This window comes from Falco punctatus (genome assembly GCF_963210335.1).
Source record: "Falco punctatus genome assembly, chromosome: 3".
In the NCBI taxonomy this organism is placed as follows: Eukaryota; Metazoa; Chordata; class Aves; order Falconiformes; family Falconidae; genus Falco; species Falco punctatus.
Window position 1 is genome coordinate 120,848,655 of NC_137582.1, and position 18,171 is coordinate 120,866,825.

General features: G+C 48.5%; 1 protein-coding gene across 2 annotated transcripts in view; it reads right to left on the minus strand.

The window, feature by feature from the left end:
* Positions 1 to 18,171, minus strand: part of EDN2 (endothelin 2) — a 42,052-nt gene that overhangs the window by 5,499 nt on the left and 18,382 nt on the right. For both annotated transcript variants that reach the window (XM_080381259.1, XM_080381258.1), the window contains exon 1: positions 1 to 18,171. This exon is cut by the window's right edge and continues 18,382 nt beyond it. In XM_080381259.1, the coding sequence (XP_080237385.1) occupies positions 1 to 58 (58 nt within the window). In that variant the 5' untranslated portion in view covers positions 59 to 18,171.

An 18,171-nucleotide genomic window follows, 5' to 3' on the forward strand; every position in this document is an offset into this window, starting at 1 on the left:
CATCTCCCAGGAGGGCGCAGAGGGCGAGCGCCAGCAGCACGGCGGAGGCGGTGGGCATCGCCGCGGCCCGGCGGCGGGGCCGGGGCGGCCGCAGGGCTCCGGGGACTCGCTCCGGGGTTCTCTCTCTCTCTGCCCCCCGGGCCGGCTCTCCTGCCGCTCCTCCGGGAGCCGCGCTGCCCCGAGCCGCCGCGCCGCGTCTGGAGCCGGCGGGCGCCCGGCAGGTGCTTTATAGCCCCGCCACGCCGCGTCACGGCCCCGCTCCGCCCCGCCGCGTGGGGCGGCCGCGGGGGAACAAGCGGGGCGCGGGCACACGCGTGGGGGCGGCGGGGACCCCCTGGGCAGAGCCCTGCCCGCGCCGCGCTGCCCCCGCCGCCGGCCCCGCCGCCCCGCGGGCCGCGCCGAACACGCGTGGGACCTTCTGTCCCCCCCGCGCTGCGAGGAGGGGGCGTGGGGACGGTGCGAGGAGAAAGTGGGTGCAGTGTAGGGGGGGGAGTGGGGGCAGCGTGTGCGCGAGTGGTGTCCCGTGGAGGGGGGGTCTCGGGTGGGGCGGCGGGGCCGGGGGTCGCAGCCCGCCGGCGGCTGGGGGGCGGGAGGCAGTTCGCAGCCGCCGCCGGCAGGTGGGGCGGGCGGGGCGCGGGCAGCGCGAGCCGCGGGGGAACCGCCGCCCCACGCGCGGGTGATGCCGGCCCCGTGCGCGCCCCCGCGCAGGGTCCCCGCGCCGCCCCCCTCCCCCCGCGCCGCCCCCCTCCCCCCGCGCGGCACGGCCCGGGCGAGCTGCAGCGGTGGAAGCAGGGGGCATCCCCGTGGGGCTCAAGGCAGGTGACACGGTCGCTGGCCCCAACGCGTGGCTCACTGCACTGGTTAAAGCCTTCTGCTAGGCTGAGCGGTTAACATCCCTTGCATTAATCCTCTCCGAGAGCTGTCTAATTTTGCTTCGACGTTAATGATGGCATACGCGACGCCATCTGCACACTTTTAGGATACGATCGACGTGAAATACGGCAATGACCTGCTGGCAGGCACGAGGAGGCCGGTAAAGCCGCCTGGTCCTGCCCATGGTGCGTGTTGTGCAGAAGCAGGACACTGTCCCCGAGAGGCGCCGGGCGCTGACCGCAGCAGGGCTGGCCAAAAGCCTCCGGGCACCCCGTGTCCCCTGGGGCCACTGCCGCACAGATCCGTGGTAAGTCTGGGCAGCAGAGCATGCCTGGAGTGTGAGCAGGTTAGAAAAGCCAACAAAGACCTACTGCACTTGCCTTTCTGAGATGTTTTTAAAGCCTTCTTAGGAAAGGGAGTGTATTTTTATTTGTTTACAATGAGCACTTTAGGGTTTTATTGCACTGTTGTTATGAACAGATGCAAGATGATGGCAATTACAGTCAATCAGTGTGAGGTCTCAGGCAAAGTGTAACACGTGCATGAGGAATGGAAAGAGAAGTAAGAAAAAGTGCAATGAACTGAACCAGCGTGGAAAACTGCTTTCATCTGAGCAATAGTTTCTGCTCACAGCGTCGCGTGGAAGTGAAGCGAGTTACGATTGCATTCCTGCAAGCAATAACAAGAAGCTTTAACAGACCAAGCACCGGCGTGAATGCTTCTCTCTATTCATGCAAAATGCATGTGTGCAGGGGAAAACCCACAGTGGGATCAAAAAAATATGCTCAGGGGAAATTATTGTTCTATTCACCCAGCAACACTGACTACGACGGCGCATGAGAACACGGATACTGTCAAGAGCTGCATTTACTGAGGGGGGAGGCGGGTGGCTGAAGCGTGAGGACACAGGAGGCCAGAGCAGATGAAAAAAAAAAAATGGAAAAGCAGCTAAAATATCAGGGAGGGGATACATTAGGCAGAGGAAATCAGGAATAGTGAAAATTTTATTTTAAAATAATAAGAAAATGAAGATATAACTGATAAAATACAGCTTCGGTGTGACCAGCAAACAAGCAGAGGGAAGTTTTTAGCCTGTGTGCCAGTGTAGTGATTGTCCTAAAGAATATAGGGAAATACAATAGCAGCATTACCTGTTACAGCCCATATTCCAGCTGTGCCAAGTTTCAGAGTTATGTCAGAGCTCGGATACTGTGTGACATTCCAGATGCCAGTTCAATGATATAATAAACCTCCCTTGGCTCCAGTTTCTGTGATCCTCACTCTGGTCACTGCAGGGTGAAAGAAGATATCCTTGACGTGGGGAAGGTAATGCAGCCATAGTTACCCACATGGAGGAAAGGCTGGGGAATGAATGACTTCACTTTGCTTAAAGAAGGGGCACTTTCTGAGGAAAGGTGCTATCAGTTGTCTGCAAGAATTGCGAGACAGAGCCCCAGTAATATGGCTTTCCAGGATTCATTTGCTGAAAGGGATAGCCGAAAACTTTGTCACACAAAAAGACCTCATACCTCTGGGAAGGAAGAAGAGTCTCAAGCTAACCTGAGGTTTTGGAGATGAAGGTTCAAGTGATTACCTTCATCAGACTCCTTTTGTGGCTGTAGTTTTCTTGCTTAGCTTGCATTTCCAAGAAGCACCTGAAGCTACATGTCACTGTCTGCAAAGGTCTCTTGCTGTGCAGCCAGAGGAACAGAAGCACCCAGGCACCTGCGAGGTACCTGCCTTTAATGCCAGGTGCAGGAACATCTTTACAAACCAGACCCTTCACCCACTTCTTTTCTCAATTTTTTTCTTCATTTCTCATAAATCCCAAGAGATTTTGCACTGTCGCAGAAAATTGAGCAAATGTTACACCTTCTTGTTCATATATGTCTACTGAATGGAGTTTGAACTATTTTTTTTCCTCCAGGAAATACCCTACTGTGTTGAGCAGGCACAAACCTGACCAGCACACGTATGGCTATTTGGCACCACTGTTTCAAAGATCTTGAAGAATGTGGAACTATGGAGAAAAGCCTCCGTTTGTTGCAGGGATGTAGGAACCCTGCAGAGAAGAGGTGGAGTGGAGATCGCATTGACCAGGACCGCTTTGAACTTGATTCTGAGAGCTTTGTCCAGAGCTACAGAATTTCTGTATGGGAAGGTAAAAAAAATAATAAAGAAAAGACTTGTTAAAAAGTAATTTGCCTTTAGGTTTTTGAAGAACATCCAGACATAGGGCGAAACAGCTGTTTCAGCATCAGCCATCCCCACAGAGTACTATTCCGGTATCTAACCATGGTGGTTTCAAGGGTAGCTCCTCATTTTAGGCTGTTCCTTCATTCTCTGGGCTGGGGGGTTCAGCTGGGACTGGGAGCAGTGGTTCTCCTCGACCTCCTAGACACAGAGAAGCTGCACTGCTTCTGCCACTGTCCCAGCTCCCCTGATAAAAAGCAGGGGCCACTGCTTCCCAGGGCCAGCCCTCCTGGCATTATCACCACACTAAAATCCCTAAGAAAAACAACAGGCTGGAGCAGAGGGATGGGTCTGTGCTACACAGACGTGGCTTCCAAAGGAGGAACAGAGGCATACACAGGGTCATAAATGCCAAAGATGGGCTTTGCCTCTTGCAGTTATTTTTTCCCTTTTGTTTCTGACTGTAGGAATACATTGTTCACTTCATTGTGAAGAGTTTCAGGCAGACATGACGAAAGGGACAAAACAGCTCAAGAAAGAGACATCCCGTGCAGCATTCATGAAGTGCGCTGTTTGGAAACAAGGAACGGGCAAACAGGAAAGTGCTTTAACCATTGAGAAGACAGGATCCCAGCATGCTCTTGGCACCAGCAGAAACAATGGGGTGATGTCACGAGCCAGAATTCCCCACGGTGGATGGAAGCCCAGCTAATAATCATAATTCTTGTCCTGGGACATTAGCAAAATTTTTCCACAGTTGGTCATCCCCCACTGAGTCCCTGTTAGGAAGTATAGGAAAGAGACATTGTCAAGTCAAGCTTCCTTTGGGAGATTCATCGCCCCCCCTCCCCACCCCAGATCAACGCATCAGTTGTTATAAATCACTGCTTTCTGCTGACTACAAGGAATTTCAGTGGTGGTGCTGGGAGGCTGAGCACAGGGCTGCCTGAAGAATATATTTCACACAGTGAAGAAGGGTGCACATGAGGGTCTGGATACTTGTAAGGGCAAAGGGGCAGGAGTCTCATTAGCTATCTAGGGCTTTGAGCTGACACAGCAGCAGTGTGAAACACTGTCCTTGCACCGTCAAAGCTGCTGAGAATGGCAAGGATCTTAGGAGGCAGAGTCTTGCACAGACAGTGGTGTGGAGAATTTCAACCAAGTTTAAGGTTACTAAATTACATGAGCAGTATGAGGACATCCTCCAGATCCCAGACTCTCTTATTTTGGCTTAAAACCAGCTCCACAGAGAGTGACCTGAAGTTCACTTGCAGTACACAGGCATTTTCCGAGGCAGCTCTTGAATTCCCCTTTGGCTTCTTTCTTTTGACAGGGACTAGTCCCACGAGAGGACTGGGATAGCCAGGCAGCCCTCACAGATTGTGACATTTTTCAATCATTATTGAGCTATTATGGAAAATGCAGGCTTCTCTCACGTCTCCCAGATATGTTCTGCAAGACCCCAGTCAGATTCCCTGCAGGGCACAGCAGCTCTGGGCTGACACAGTTTGTTGCAAGCAGGTTGCTGTTAGTACGATGGGGAGGTGGGACTGCTTGGCCAAGCTGGACATGGGATTACTCTTTCAACAGCAAAAAGGACTTCAGCGAATCTAAGCCAGTCATTAAATGGCATCCCTAAATAAAAGAAACGTTGAGACATGAGTGTCTGCATGATTTACTGATAACAGATTTGTCCCTGTTCTGTGTTTGTCTGTGGTTTGCATTATCACAAATGCTGTGTTGAGTGGGCACAAACCTGACCAGCACACATATGGCTATTTGGCACCTGAATATACCATGACGGGTTGTTTAGTCCCAGTTTCCAGATCTTTGTGTATTTTCCCTCTCCTAGGAGTTTCCAGAAAACCCCAGTGTCCCTCACAGGCATGGGGAGAGGTAGCCTGGCCCCAGGCATAGGGACTGTCATCCGAGACTGCTAGAGCTGTCCTGCTGCCTCCATCTCCCCATATCACAGACACAAACAAGGCTTCTCTGTTGCAGAGGCAGACATCTCCCTAGGAAAATGGTGAGAGAAGGTGGGGTCGGAGGGGAAGGTGACAACCATGCCCTGCAGCCTGGGGCTTGCTGCCTCCATCCTTGCCAGTGAGGTGGGAGGGGGGCAGGCAGCAGCAGCTGGGCTGGACTTTGCACGGACCACCTCTCAGATCCCGGAGAGCCAGCCCGGTTGTAGCATCACCCAGAAAGTGTGTGTCCCCGTGGCGGTACTGACCCCTTGACAGGATGCTGCCCTTCGCCTGCCTTGTCTGTGCCTTGAGCCAGCCTGTTACAGTATGGCTGATCTGTGCACGGCATCCTTGCTAGCCACTGCAGGCTACAAGACAGCAAAGGGGAAGGGCAGGCATCGAGTGAATTTGTGCTCCCTTGCTGCTGTGCTCCTCGGCTTTTACTAGAGGTCTCAAAAGTCGTTTGCACAGGGCAGGTTTGGTGCCACTAGGGTTGTGGCAATGACGGACTGCCTTGGGATGGCTGGTGGGCAGAAGGAGGCCCCTGCAACCCTGCGGTTCAGGAACCTGCTAATGAAAACTTCAGGGCAGTAAAAGAGAGGTGCAATTCTCAGGTGATTTTGAAGGGGAAAGAATGACTTGAATGTCTCAGAGACCTTTGACATGTACTGAGCTGTCGGTAGTCTAAGATGATTATCACACTGTTACACAAGTGTGATTAATTTTATAGCAAAGTAACTAGTCTAGTAGAATAAAAGAGGGGGGGAGGTAAGACTTGCCTCTAGGACAGCAGTTCAAATTAAATCCAGGAAGGCACCAGATAAACTGGGGATGTTGTCAATATATGGATATGTGATCAGCTTTGGAAGGGACATTCAACTTCATGCATCAGGGCTCTCCTGTTACATTAGACCTGGAATGAGACCTACAGCGGGAGCAGGCCATACCTCATCCTCAACGGCAAGACTTGTCCACCTTCCTCTTCAGCATCTTCTGCTGGTCACTGCCACAGACCACAGACCTGAGCTAGCCTGCGTTTACAGTTGTTATTTTAAAGTCATAATAAACGTGCTTCTGATGACACCCTTCCATACTGCTGTGGGAGCTTTTGCAGAGAGAGTCACCGGTAAAAACTCGCAACTCTGCCACACCAAGAAATTTGCTGAATATTTTCCACACAAGCTATTCCTTCTCTCACAAACATAAGGGCTCTAAAGGCTGTGAACGTGTCCTATTCCTTCCTCACTACCTGGGAAGCAAAACATGTTCTCCCTTTTTCTATGGATGGAAAAGTTGCACCAAAGGGTAAGATTTGCAGGTAAGACCATTTTTTAATAGAGTTAAACTGAATGTCAATAACAGATCTGTCCTGTATGCCTGTCTGATTACATACTTTCTGTGCCCAAAGGGCAAGAAAAGCAAAGCGCAGTGTGTGTTTAGACAGCCCCATGGAGACATTCCTTGTATGTTGGGTGTTCATTGGAACAATTTAATATGGATGTCTGCGTTTACTCCACCCTGATGGTTGAACTCCTTCAGATTTCCAGAATGATGAGTGACCTGGAATTTATAATTACAATAGGTGTAATGCAATTAATCACCACCTCGAAGCTTTCTTCTATCGCTAACTGCTTTATGATACCAATCCTTTGCAGCAAGTGCATGAGAACAACTTGTGTAACATAACTACTTCCAGCTGAGACAAGTTCCATGGGGTTCCTGCCACCCGGACAGGCACAAATACCCCTTTCTGCAACAGCTGCTTTCTGCAGATGCCAAGGTGTTCCAGGCTGCAGACTCAGCAATATTCAGTATCCCATTCAGATACCAGCAGATGACAAGTGCTTGAAGTCCCCTTTAAGCAACAGGTTTTCATGTGGCTAGCAGCTTACATCCATTCCAGATCACTCTTTCTAGGTCATTCTTTTGGGGAGATATGGGGCCGGGGGAAGAGTACCCAGGCAAATAAGCTGCAAAGACTGGGCAGAGGCAGAAATTCATATAGAGCATAAGGCAGAAGTTAAATCTAGTTTGAAGAAAACCAAGGAAAACAAAGAAAATGCAAGTGTATGCCCTTTAAACCTCAGCACCTGCAGATGTGGTTAATTATTAATTATTGATATGGTTTATTGATGTATTGATGTATTGATTTGTGCCACCTGGAGGACAGACCCTATTGTTCTGAACGATGTACAAATCCACAACAGTATCTGAATTGCTTGCAAAGGTTTTCCAATGAGCAGTGCAGATGCTGGAATGCTGAAAAATTTGAACACTGAGAATATCTCAGTTTTCCCCCCAAATAATAGGTAGAATTAGAAATTAAGTCCAGAGCTTTTGAATCAGACAGTTTGTTACACTCAGTAAAATTATTCCAGCTCTCAGTCTTGCAATTTGTTGCGAAATGGTTGAATTGATTTAATTTTCTTCACTCAGGGACTCAAAATTGTAATGGAAAAAAATTTCCCCTGTCAAAATGCAACATTTTAATCAAGCTATCAACTTTGAAAAACAACTTGTTTTTAAAAGAAATCAGAAATACTTGATTTGAGAAGAAAAAACCCAAAACCAACACAAAAACATTTCCAGCAAACTAAGAAGGTCATAATTTCCATCCAGCTCTATTTGCAATTTTGGTAGGAGATGAGAGACTCCAGTCTGCAGAAGCAGATCATTTAGGGAAGGAAACAACAAAAGTTTTACAAGAAAGTTTAATTAAAGTAGGAGTAATTAGGTGCTGAGGAATCACAACACAAAGCTGGCAAGGGATCAGTCTATGCTAGCAGTGTCTTTTTGCTGTATGCCTCTGCCCTTGGACAGATGTAACCATAATTTCAGTTACTGGTTAACTAGCCTGCCATGAAACTTCATTCTTACAGGCTCATTTGTGCTGCAACTGTTGGTATCCCACTGCAAGTCCAGAGGGATCAGAGCTGAAGGTAGCGACCAGATCTGCTGCTTCACTAGAAATTCTGCAATTTTCTATTCCAACAAAAAAATGATGTAAAACTATTAGGCATTTCATATTAAGAAAATAATCTCATAAGCAAAATTACCTCAGGTCACAGAAATGTAGTATTCTGAGCAAACGGAATTTTAGTATATTGAAGGAAGGGTTTCACTTTGAAAAGTAAATTTAATCAGGATAGCAAAATAACCCATTCCTGAACTGTAGACATGAGATACTGCAGATTTGTAACAATGCTTAACATTGTTAACTTTGCTATTGATTGTTGGTTTCAGTACAATCAGTGTATTTGAAAAGGCTGTTTAACAGTACTAGCTGTGTTTGTAACTCACCCAAAGCAGTTGCATTTCTAATATTCACTTTGTCTCAATTTCCCTATATAAAAACGGTGGAGAAGAGAATAAAGGAGGAAATCTTGTCCTTTTTCTTGCCACTGGTTGTTTTGTCTATTTATTCTAGAAACTCCTTGGCTGTCTGTGATGGTTCTGAGCAATCCAGTCCCAGCCCAGAGAGCAGGTCTCCAACGGGAGCTGCTGAACAGGGAGCACAGTGTTTCCATTGAGTGGTTTTGCTCTGAAGGCCGCTCGTTAGTTATGTCTGACATCTCTTGCATGCCACAAACCATCTCCTTTGTTACTGGAGATAATAGAAAGTCGAGGAGAAAACAAGGCAGGAGTAGCAGAGGTGAGAGGACTCGGCTCCTCCTGAGCTGTTACTAGTTATACCTCAGGGATTCCTCAAAATAGCCTCTGCTGTGTTTACAGGGTGGTTTTCTCTAGCACGAATCACGTAGAGATGCACATTCCTTCTGCCCAGCATTGCCTGAAGATCATGGGGTCTCCCCACTGGTGGAGGAGTTCAGCCCTGGGGGGAGGCTGGGGAAGAGAGGGTTTCGTGATGCCATCAGGAAGGACACCCAAAAACCTTCTTAGCCGCTCCCAGACAAACTCTTCCTTTTGACGACCGAGGCTACATCATGCTATCAGTTGGGAGCAAATCTAAACCTACCACCCACCTTGATTCATCTGCTTCTGGCCCAGCTGATACTATGTGCTGAAGCTCCTCTGGTGGGGAAAGCTCAGCCCCAAACATAGACACTGGTTCTCATCAATACAGCCTGTGCTGCTCAGCCAGGGGGCAGCTGAACGGGCTGGTCCCAGCCCATCCAGATGGCCCAGGGATGCTTTTTTGCATCCAGTCGGGATGGGTGCTTAGAACCCCAACGCAGCTCAGAGTGCCGGATGCAGGAGCAGCCTGCTTTAATCCCTCTTCCCCTTCAAATAGGGACATTGCCTGAGGAGGTGTCAGGGAATTCAGCGGTCCTTGCTGGGGGGCACTGCCTCATTTTTTCAGGCTCTTACTGATACTTCTGGATACTTTCACTGAAAACCAAATAGCAAGACAGCAGACTGGCCTGAGCCGTATCTCTACCCAGCCCTCCCATAATCCCCAGTAACCTCTGTTGAGCTTGGCCATGGCTGCACTCCTCCTTGCCACTTCCGCAGCTGCCCACCGCAGCGGGGCTCAGCCAGCCCACCCTCCTGTGACTGCTTTCCCCTTCCCTCTCAGAGAAGCACCTCTGCCTCCTGCAGGGCCCAAGTCAATCCCTTTCACCGTTGTCTCCAGTGGGCTCAGATTTAGCTGGGCTCAGCTGTAAGTCAGATGTGCTTCTCACTGCCCTCCCACAGACCCAGATTTCTACGCCCCTTCATTTCCCTCTCTGCAATAATCCTCATCTGCCTGCAACAGAAGTTGTTAAATTTGCTACAGTGATGACTAGAATGTGCTGCAAATCAACTACCTTGGGAAACTGGGTTCAGTCCCATTTTTCTGCTGCAAGTGTCCTCTAGGGCCCTGGGAAATGCCAAAACACAGATTTTAAAATGTTAGAAATTCTCCTGCCAGCATGGCAAGATGAAGGTGCTTGAGAAATGTGAATTTTCAGAGGTGCTTTTGTCTCAGGTGGTAAATCCACAAAGTGCTGCCAGGTGTAAGCAGGAGACAGGACACAGAGAAGACCCAGTCTGAGTAGAAAGCTGCCTAAACCACTGGGGAATACAAAGGAGGGAGTTAGGCAGCCGGAAGGGATATTAACTGTGAATGTTCCACAAAAGTTCAATAAGGGAACTGGTCCGGTGTTTCCCATGATAAATGAGGTCCAGGAAGAAAAAGCTCTCTCTCTCTCCCTTCTCACTCTACCCAGTAGACCACTTACTTCCAACCTTCTACTTTACTCAGTATTTAATTAGTTGTACAAAATATAAGGAAAGAGATGAAAATCCCATCCCAGATAACCCCACTGTCTCCTACAAAGAGGGCTCTATATTTAATAGCCACAGCATAAAACAGGTAAAGTAATTCACACTTGGCCTGTCCCACAGCCCAGGGAAGCACTGTAACCACTGGGCTTTGAGTCTACTAGTACACACACATGTCTGAGGGCTCGTCTCTGCTGTCTTTTGTGTGGGTTTGGCAAGCTCCGCACATGCCTAATGGATCAAGTCTTGCCAAAAAAACAGAAAGTGGGGAACGCCTAGTTTAAGAGTCTCTCCAGGGCTTGTGCACAAGCAGCTCACCATGTCCAAAGAGCTAAATCCAGAGGGGATTAAGTGCTCAAGCCTAGCATGTAGGCATCCTTGAGAAACTGAAAACCTGAGCTGCCACCTAACACTGTAGGTGCTTTAGGTTCCTGGGTGCTGACGTTCCTCCAAAGGAGTGCACACAAAACTGTCTACACCCCAGGCCTTTTGACACTCATATTTCTGCTGCTGCATGGCAGACATCCTACACGAGGTACGTGCACATCCCCATGGCATAAACATTCTCCACCGCACTCAGACTGTTCTCCTCTTTCCTAAAACAACAGAGTTGTCCCTGTTGTTTTATGACATTTTGGAAAGGAATTCAGCAGTACACTGAAGGACACATAACAGAGCAGGGACAAACACTAATAACATTGGCAAAGTGGCAAACAGTGGGTGTTTGGTAGCTCCCCAAATACAGACTTCCATCCTCCGCTTAATGATAGGAAAAGTGTAGACAGGATATCCCTGCAGGGTGTCTCTTCAGGAGAGTCGCTGGCAAAACGTGTGTTTCTCTATACACGGTGAGCAAAGGTGCTTTGAGCCAGAAGGATTTTTTATTGTGTAAGAGAACAAAACAAGAAAGAACAAAAGTAGTTTTCATGAGAGAAGTATGTGAGTTTGCTTGTGCTCCCTCAGTAATAATCTGCAGTGAAGTGAACATAAATTGGCTGCCTGTGTCTCTAAATTGAAATCTAGCATCACTGTAGACATTAATAGTCATAACACATACAGAGCTCCACACATGATAGCACTCATTGGCTTCCAAATCCCTCAAGAAATTCTCTAGGTGAAAGAGTAGAAGGCAAATGTTTGCAGGTGTAATGCAAGGTTGGTTGGTTGTGGAGGACAAACTTGTCCCCGCAGGGTTAGGGACAGTAAGGAGAAGTCAGTCTTGTGAGGGAATGCATGAGGAAACACAGGCAGGTTCTTAGGATGAAGCTGGTGATTGTAGAAGACCATGCATGGTTGGGCTGCAAATTGAAGGTAGTTGGGTGTTACTGCTCCTTAGAGCTGATTCCTGGAGGAAAGATGGGCACATCTTCCCTTTTCCATCCCACCAGAGGGTGAGAGTGTTGAAATTAAAAGCCAAGGCTGTCCACTGGAACGGCATTGCTGGGCACCTTGTTCCTGGGGTCAGCTAGAGCTTTATTGTCCATGAGAGGAAGGGGAAAAACTGGGTACAGAGGAGCGATGTGTTATTACTAATTGCTCTTCAGAATCCAGGACTTCTTCAAGAGGCTTCATCAAAGAGGACCCAAGAGTCTGGACGATTTATCCAAAAGACTATCCATAGCCTGGAAATGACAGGAGGGCCTGGCTGGCATTGGTTTGAGTGTCCAGAGGTGAGGAGCTAGAGATTCTTGGCTTTAGAGGGGATCTGTCATTGCACTCCAAAGCCATGTTCCTCCAAAGTATTGGACACTGAAGAATCAAAACTTTTGAAGATGTCTGTTGCCTTTAAAGATCTGTCCATTGTGCAAAGTTAGCTTCAGAAAAGCCTTTCCAAATTCAGCTTTGATCTGATTTGGTATGAAAAGCACAGAAGGTAGCTTTTCCTTTCACTGACAGCCCTGCAGCTTCCAGCACAGCTCCGAGGGCTCTCACCATACTCACGCAGAGCTAGAGGGAAGGGAGTCCATCAGGAACAGGATTTGAGCCTGCTGTTAACATTTGTCCTGATAAATTATGAGCTGAGAGGGGCTGTTCAACCCTTTGGAGGCTCATCTTTGGCTCAGTCATCCTCTGCCCTGCTTTTGCAGTTGTTCCAATCACCGTGTTTTTAGGTTCAAACCTTTGTAATTCAGTGCCAGCAAGACAGGCTGCTTTGCACAGCTAATTGCACGCAGCAGCAGATGCCTCATTGTGCTATGGTTGTCTGGACATGATATAGCAAAGCCTTGGTCTAGCTATGTCAGAGGGATGAACAGAAATACTAGGAGGATGATCTGCCCTAGGTTAATGGCATAATGAGATAGGTGTGAAAATTATGAGTTGTGGCAGCCCTGGGAGGCATCTTATTTATCTGCATGGTGACAGATGCCACCTAAGGAAGGGGTATACATGCTACTGACAGATGATGTAACACAAATCTTAGTTAGCATTAGGCACTTTTAACAATAACTATTCAGATGACAGTTCATGGAGAGCACACACTCCTGCAGGCAGAGAAGCTGCAACGAGGAGTGTACCCCACCCAGCTCAGCAAAGCAACCCTAAGGCACAAACCTACAAAGGCACAAGGGCTTGCCTGAGAAGGGCATGTTGCACCCAGCCCTTCGTTGTTTCACAGTGCTTTGTGTCCTGCGCTGTTCTAAACGTGAGTGCAACCAGAAGCCACGAGCACCATGGCACGTTGGAGGTACTTCCACACCACAGCAAGAGTCGACTACATAGAGAAGAAGGCAAGATATTCTGTGGGAGAATAAAGGTGTTCCCCCTGCCAAATCAAGAATGACTCTGCTCTGGGGTCATTTGTCATGACTTCTTCAGCCATGGAGATGTTATATCCTGTGTCACCATGGTTTTAGACCACTGTCTTCTGGATCTAGTCATCAGCACCAGGTGTAACTATGAGCACTTCAGCTTCAATAACCTACCACTCTGCAAGCAGAAGAGCTCAGGCTGAGGTACAGCACTGTTCTGTGGGATGATGAAATGCATCAGCACCAGTTGTAAGAGTATGATTGCAAATCTTATTAAAAACTTCCTCAGAATCCCGGGCTCTGGATTCATGTCATGCTGTGACAATCTCAGCTGACATGGTTTGAAAGTAGGTTTCTTACTCTGTCTAGATCCAAGGTAAAACTACTTATGTGCAGAGCAGGGGCTGGGAATGCAGCCTGGAGATGATGACTTGGCTTTCTTCTGGAGGAACACCTGTGGCTGCTGCAGTGATGCTACCTAGGAGGCACCAGTGCCCAAACCTCACTCTGTGTATGATGAAGCAGGGGTGGCTCATGACCTGTTAGACGTGAATATTCCCCTGGCTTGCAGCCCTGCTGCCATACTGCTGTAATATGTGCTGCTGCTTTAATCTTGGCTGGAATCAGGCAGTCATGCAGATCTTGGGCAGCCAACTGCACAGTAGCACCATTCCAATATGATGCTTTGAGCACGTAGGGGTGAAAAGGGACGTGGGATGCTTTCATGGCACCACGCTCCTCAACTGTCAAGAAGCAAATACCTCCATGTGGCAAATCAAAAAACCCTGGATTTTAATCCACTGAGATGCCAGCTTAGTTTGGCTTTGACATAGGTGCTGAGAGAGGATAAAAGCTTCTGGGAGGACAGGCCAGATGGGAGGATTATCTCCACTGTTTTGGGAAAGGCTCTGACTTTACAAACATTCACTCACAGAAATGAACAAAAACATCTTTTGTGGTAAGTGCTGCCTGCACTGAGCCTTCTCCCCAGCTCGCTGATATGCAAATCTCACCACACGCAGCTGGGCTGGAGCTCTGCGGTTGGCAACCTTTCTGTACCAATTTTGGTAATAGCTTTCTACGTGACTTGGGTATGACTAAGCAGAAAGGAATTAATGGGGACTCTTTGTTCTTGAAGCTCAGCCGAAATATGAACGTGCTGGCCTGACAAAAGCCGGCTTTTTGCATAAAGAAAATAAAGAGGTCTGGAAGGTTAATGAGTGACATAATCAGCTCTCTGGGAAATGCGCACAGGCAAGGAATGAAAACAATGTGCAACAGTGATAATTGATTACCTACAGTGTAGCACTCACCTGTGGCAGCGTGGGTTCCCCATCACGCTAACTGAACGCGACTCACAGGGGCCTGGAGATGAGGCAAAGCCTTCAAAGGGTTCAGCTGGGATCCTCAGCACCTCTGGCAGGCTCAGAGGAGGAAGGCGGCTGGCTCTGACGGTGGGCATTTGCAAACAGCCTGTTGGAGGGCAAAGTCTGCAGGTAGGAGAGGTGTGCAGCAGGAGCAGGGAACACTACTTTTTTCCCATCCTAGTTTCAACCCAGGTTGTATTCTGCTGTTAGGGATGGAAGAAATATGAATTTCCCTCCTGGTCACCAAGTCCTTAAACCAGTCTTTGAAGCTCTGAGTTACTTCCTAAAGCTGGAAAATAGCTCTTCACAAAGTCCTGTCCAAAAGCAGCCCTTGTTCTGTATTTGAATTGCGTGGTGTCTGCCTAATGTCAGGGCAAAGCTGTGCCATTGGGGAGTGGAATTTCCCTGTAGCCTTCCCACATCCCTACAGTCAGTGAGCAGCAAAGTTGAGACACACTCTTCACTTCCCCAGTGGTTATCTCTAAACAGTCTTCAACCCTTCGGCTCCATGGCGGGAGCCAAGTGCCCTAAAACACCTGAGGTTACAACAATCAGTGGTCACAGAGCCCAAATACCATCACTGACCTGCCTATACCAGAGCCTGGAATACCGCATGGAGTGGCAAGGAGGTAGAAGGAAGATGACCTGGCATCACTGTTGGCTGTGGTATGCCAGGTTATAGCATGGACCTGTCAAACAAGTCATGGAAATGAACTTGCAGCTGACTTTGGTTCAACTAACTATATCTGTGTCATGCCTGACATAATGCTGCTTTTGATGTCCAGATGAATGAATGATACCTGAGCAGAGCTTCCATCTAGCTGCTAAGTTGCGATGTGAAATCCTGTGCATCACTCCCGAGAGGTCTGCTGCGTACAGCAAAATAGTCTGCTCTGGGCTGTGACATCCCTGGACAGGTCCTTGCAACGATGGACTAAACCCCCTGCTTCAGCCAGGCAGCTGCATTGCACATGGAGCCTCCCACCCCAGGCCACAGAGACTGTCAAAGATCAAGAGGTCTGCTGAAATTATTTTAGCCTGAATATTTCAAAGAGAAAGCAAATGCACTGTTGGCAACAATACCTGCTCAAAGGCCACGACGATCTCAGCGCATGGCAGAAGACACAGGCCTGTGACTGCATGAAGGATTTGCCTCTGCTGCCTTGTAGTGGGCAGCGCACAAGGACATGAAGAGTCATGTCCCTGCAGCAGTGAGTGCCTGGGAGGCTGGAAGGCAGGACACTATTGTTATCACCCTGACTTAAAGGTTTTGTTTGTTGTTCTCACAAAGAATGAGTAAAAGATTAGGCTTGTTTCCTAAAAGGGTATATTAATCACTTACGGCTCTTGCCCACAACTTGTTCTCTGCAGTCCCCGTAAAATGAGCTTCCAAGTCTGGGAATGTACATATCTGGGTTTTATTCTCAGTTATCTTTACTGACATCAGTAAAGATTGCCCAGGAAATCAGAGCACTGAGTTTCAGCTCTCTGGTCTGCCACAGCACCGCTGGAGAGTGGCTCAGCTCCCCAGCTTCAAAAAGGGGATGGTAGCACTGTCCTTTCCCACAGGGCACAAGGCAGAGTGGTGAGGATGTCAAATAGAAATGTATCCAAACCATGGATGGGCACTGGCCTTTATGTGCTTATGGGATTTGTATCTGTTGTCTGCACTGAGCTTTGTGACCAGTGTCAGTGTCAGCAGGGACTTAGAGATGCTCATGTGCCCCTGGAAGCCATCTGTTAGCCACCTTCCATTCACACAGCCTGAAATAGCCAAAACCACCCTCCTCCCAGCACATTTTCTCATACACAGGTATCAATGAATATTTCTACCTTTGGCAGTGTCTTCAGCTCATTTATGTGAAAATATGTGCAAGAGTCTTACTCTGGGTCCTGGGAGATGAGAATTTGGAGCACAAAAGCGATATAATGAGCAATAAACTTTTTATGATCACGCACAGCAAAATTTTAGTGGAAGGGTGAAGGGAATGGTGATGTCCATTCCCATTTATTGATGTTGGAGGGGACCATTCTAGTCAACACTGTCCAGCTGTAGCCTTGCACAGAGTGACAAATCTCTCTCAACCTGATTCTTATTCAGCGCCTTTTCCCTATTTTGAAGGTGGATAAAGCGATGGGCAGAAAACACCTTTGCTGTTTGCCTTTGTTGTGCCTGTTATGCCTTGGTGAGCAGGTTTCCAGGCCCTGAATTCCTGCTTTCAGTCCAGCAGCATTCACCACTGGTAATGCATCAAAATGTGAAGGTCAATTAGGTTGGGCATTATCTCCTTCAGCATGAGATCAGACCACTATGTTTGGTGAGTCCCTGTGCAGGACTCTGTGCCCCTGACCTGCTTCCACCCTCTGAAGGTCTCCTGCCCACCAGTGAAGCAGAGACTGACTAGTTTGGACATAGACTTCTGATTTTCAAAAAATGCTCAGGTGGATGGACCTCATACCTGATAACTCTCCAGGCTGGGGACAAGAGCATTTCTGGGCTTGTGCATTCGCCATGGTGCAATCTGGACATGTCAGTTTTCTCCCTTCCAACGATCATCCCAAGGTGAAAGCCATTTTCCCGCAGGTACTCCTGTATCACATGGGCATTGTGTGGTGGCTTCCCTGGCCACTGGAATGCAAACTGTGGGGTATGAATCAGCCGTGCTGTCTTGAGAGGCCACTTCTTTTCAGCTCATTGAATTAGAGTAAGGGGGGAATTCTTTGGAGACTGATAAATGGCACCCACTTGAGTCTAAGCCTCATTAATGCCTGTGGTCATGAGAAGCTCAGAACAGCGGCTATAGCTAAAGGAATCTCAGGAAGATAAATATCAGTCCCCAGGGGATACCCAAAGGAGGCAGAAACCCCCTGGGAGACTCATAAATGTGCGTCCAATGTTTTCTTTGCATCTGTTTGCAGGCTGCTCTTGGGACAGTCTTCGGGTCCTGGAATGTGGTCACACTGTTTCTCAAACGAGCTGCTTTGCCAAGATACCTATTGGGCACTGCGTTCCTCAATCTGGTCAGTCAGGTGTGGAAGTGTGAGAGACCAGACAGGAGGGAAAAGTGCATGCTGCAACTAAAAAACCAAATCATCTGTCACAATCTGGGAAATGTATTGGCAAAGGGTCAGAGAAAACAACATTCAGTGCAGTGGCCTCTCCCGTGGCTCCTTGGAGTGGCTCCAGCCTCACACCTTTGTTAGACTCTGGACAGATTTCAGTTTTGTCTCTGTCAACACTTCCTTCCCTCTAGCATTGCCCTCATCGCTTCAATCGATCACTGTCGGCATTCTCCTCTCACCTGTACTTGGGCTGGCACCATAACCATTCCCTAAATTAGCACCTCAGAGAAGTTATGGCCATGTCTGTAAATGAGGTACAGGGCTTTTAGAGGGAGCACAGTTCATCCCTGGAATGGTGTTGCAGAGAAGGGTTCACATGCCATCACTTGGCACCCACAGATGAAGCCAGAGTGGCTCCTTTGGGGTGATATGGAGCCAGGGACCACTGGGGAAAGCAGTGGGGCAAAAAAGGCTTCAACCTCCTCCACACGCAGCACACTGCACCCACATCCTGGACTCCAGCTAGCCCGGGCAGCTGCCTTTCAGGAGGTTAAACCACGACTTGTCTTGCAGTTGGACTGCATCATCTTGCCTTGTGTTTCCATGTAGGAGTTGGAAAACAAGCTCTGCTTGGAGCAGATTAACCATCACAGACTCGAGAAGATCTTAATGACATCTGCCATATGCCCAGCCTAGCAAGCCCAGCTCTCCCTCACCTGCGATATTGATGCACAC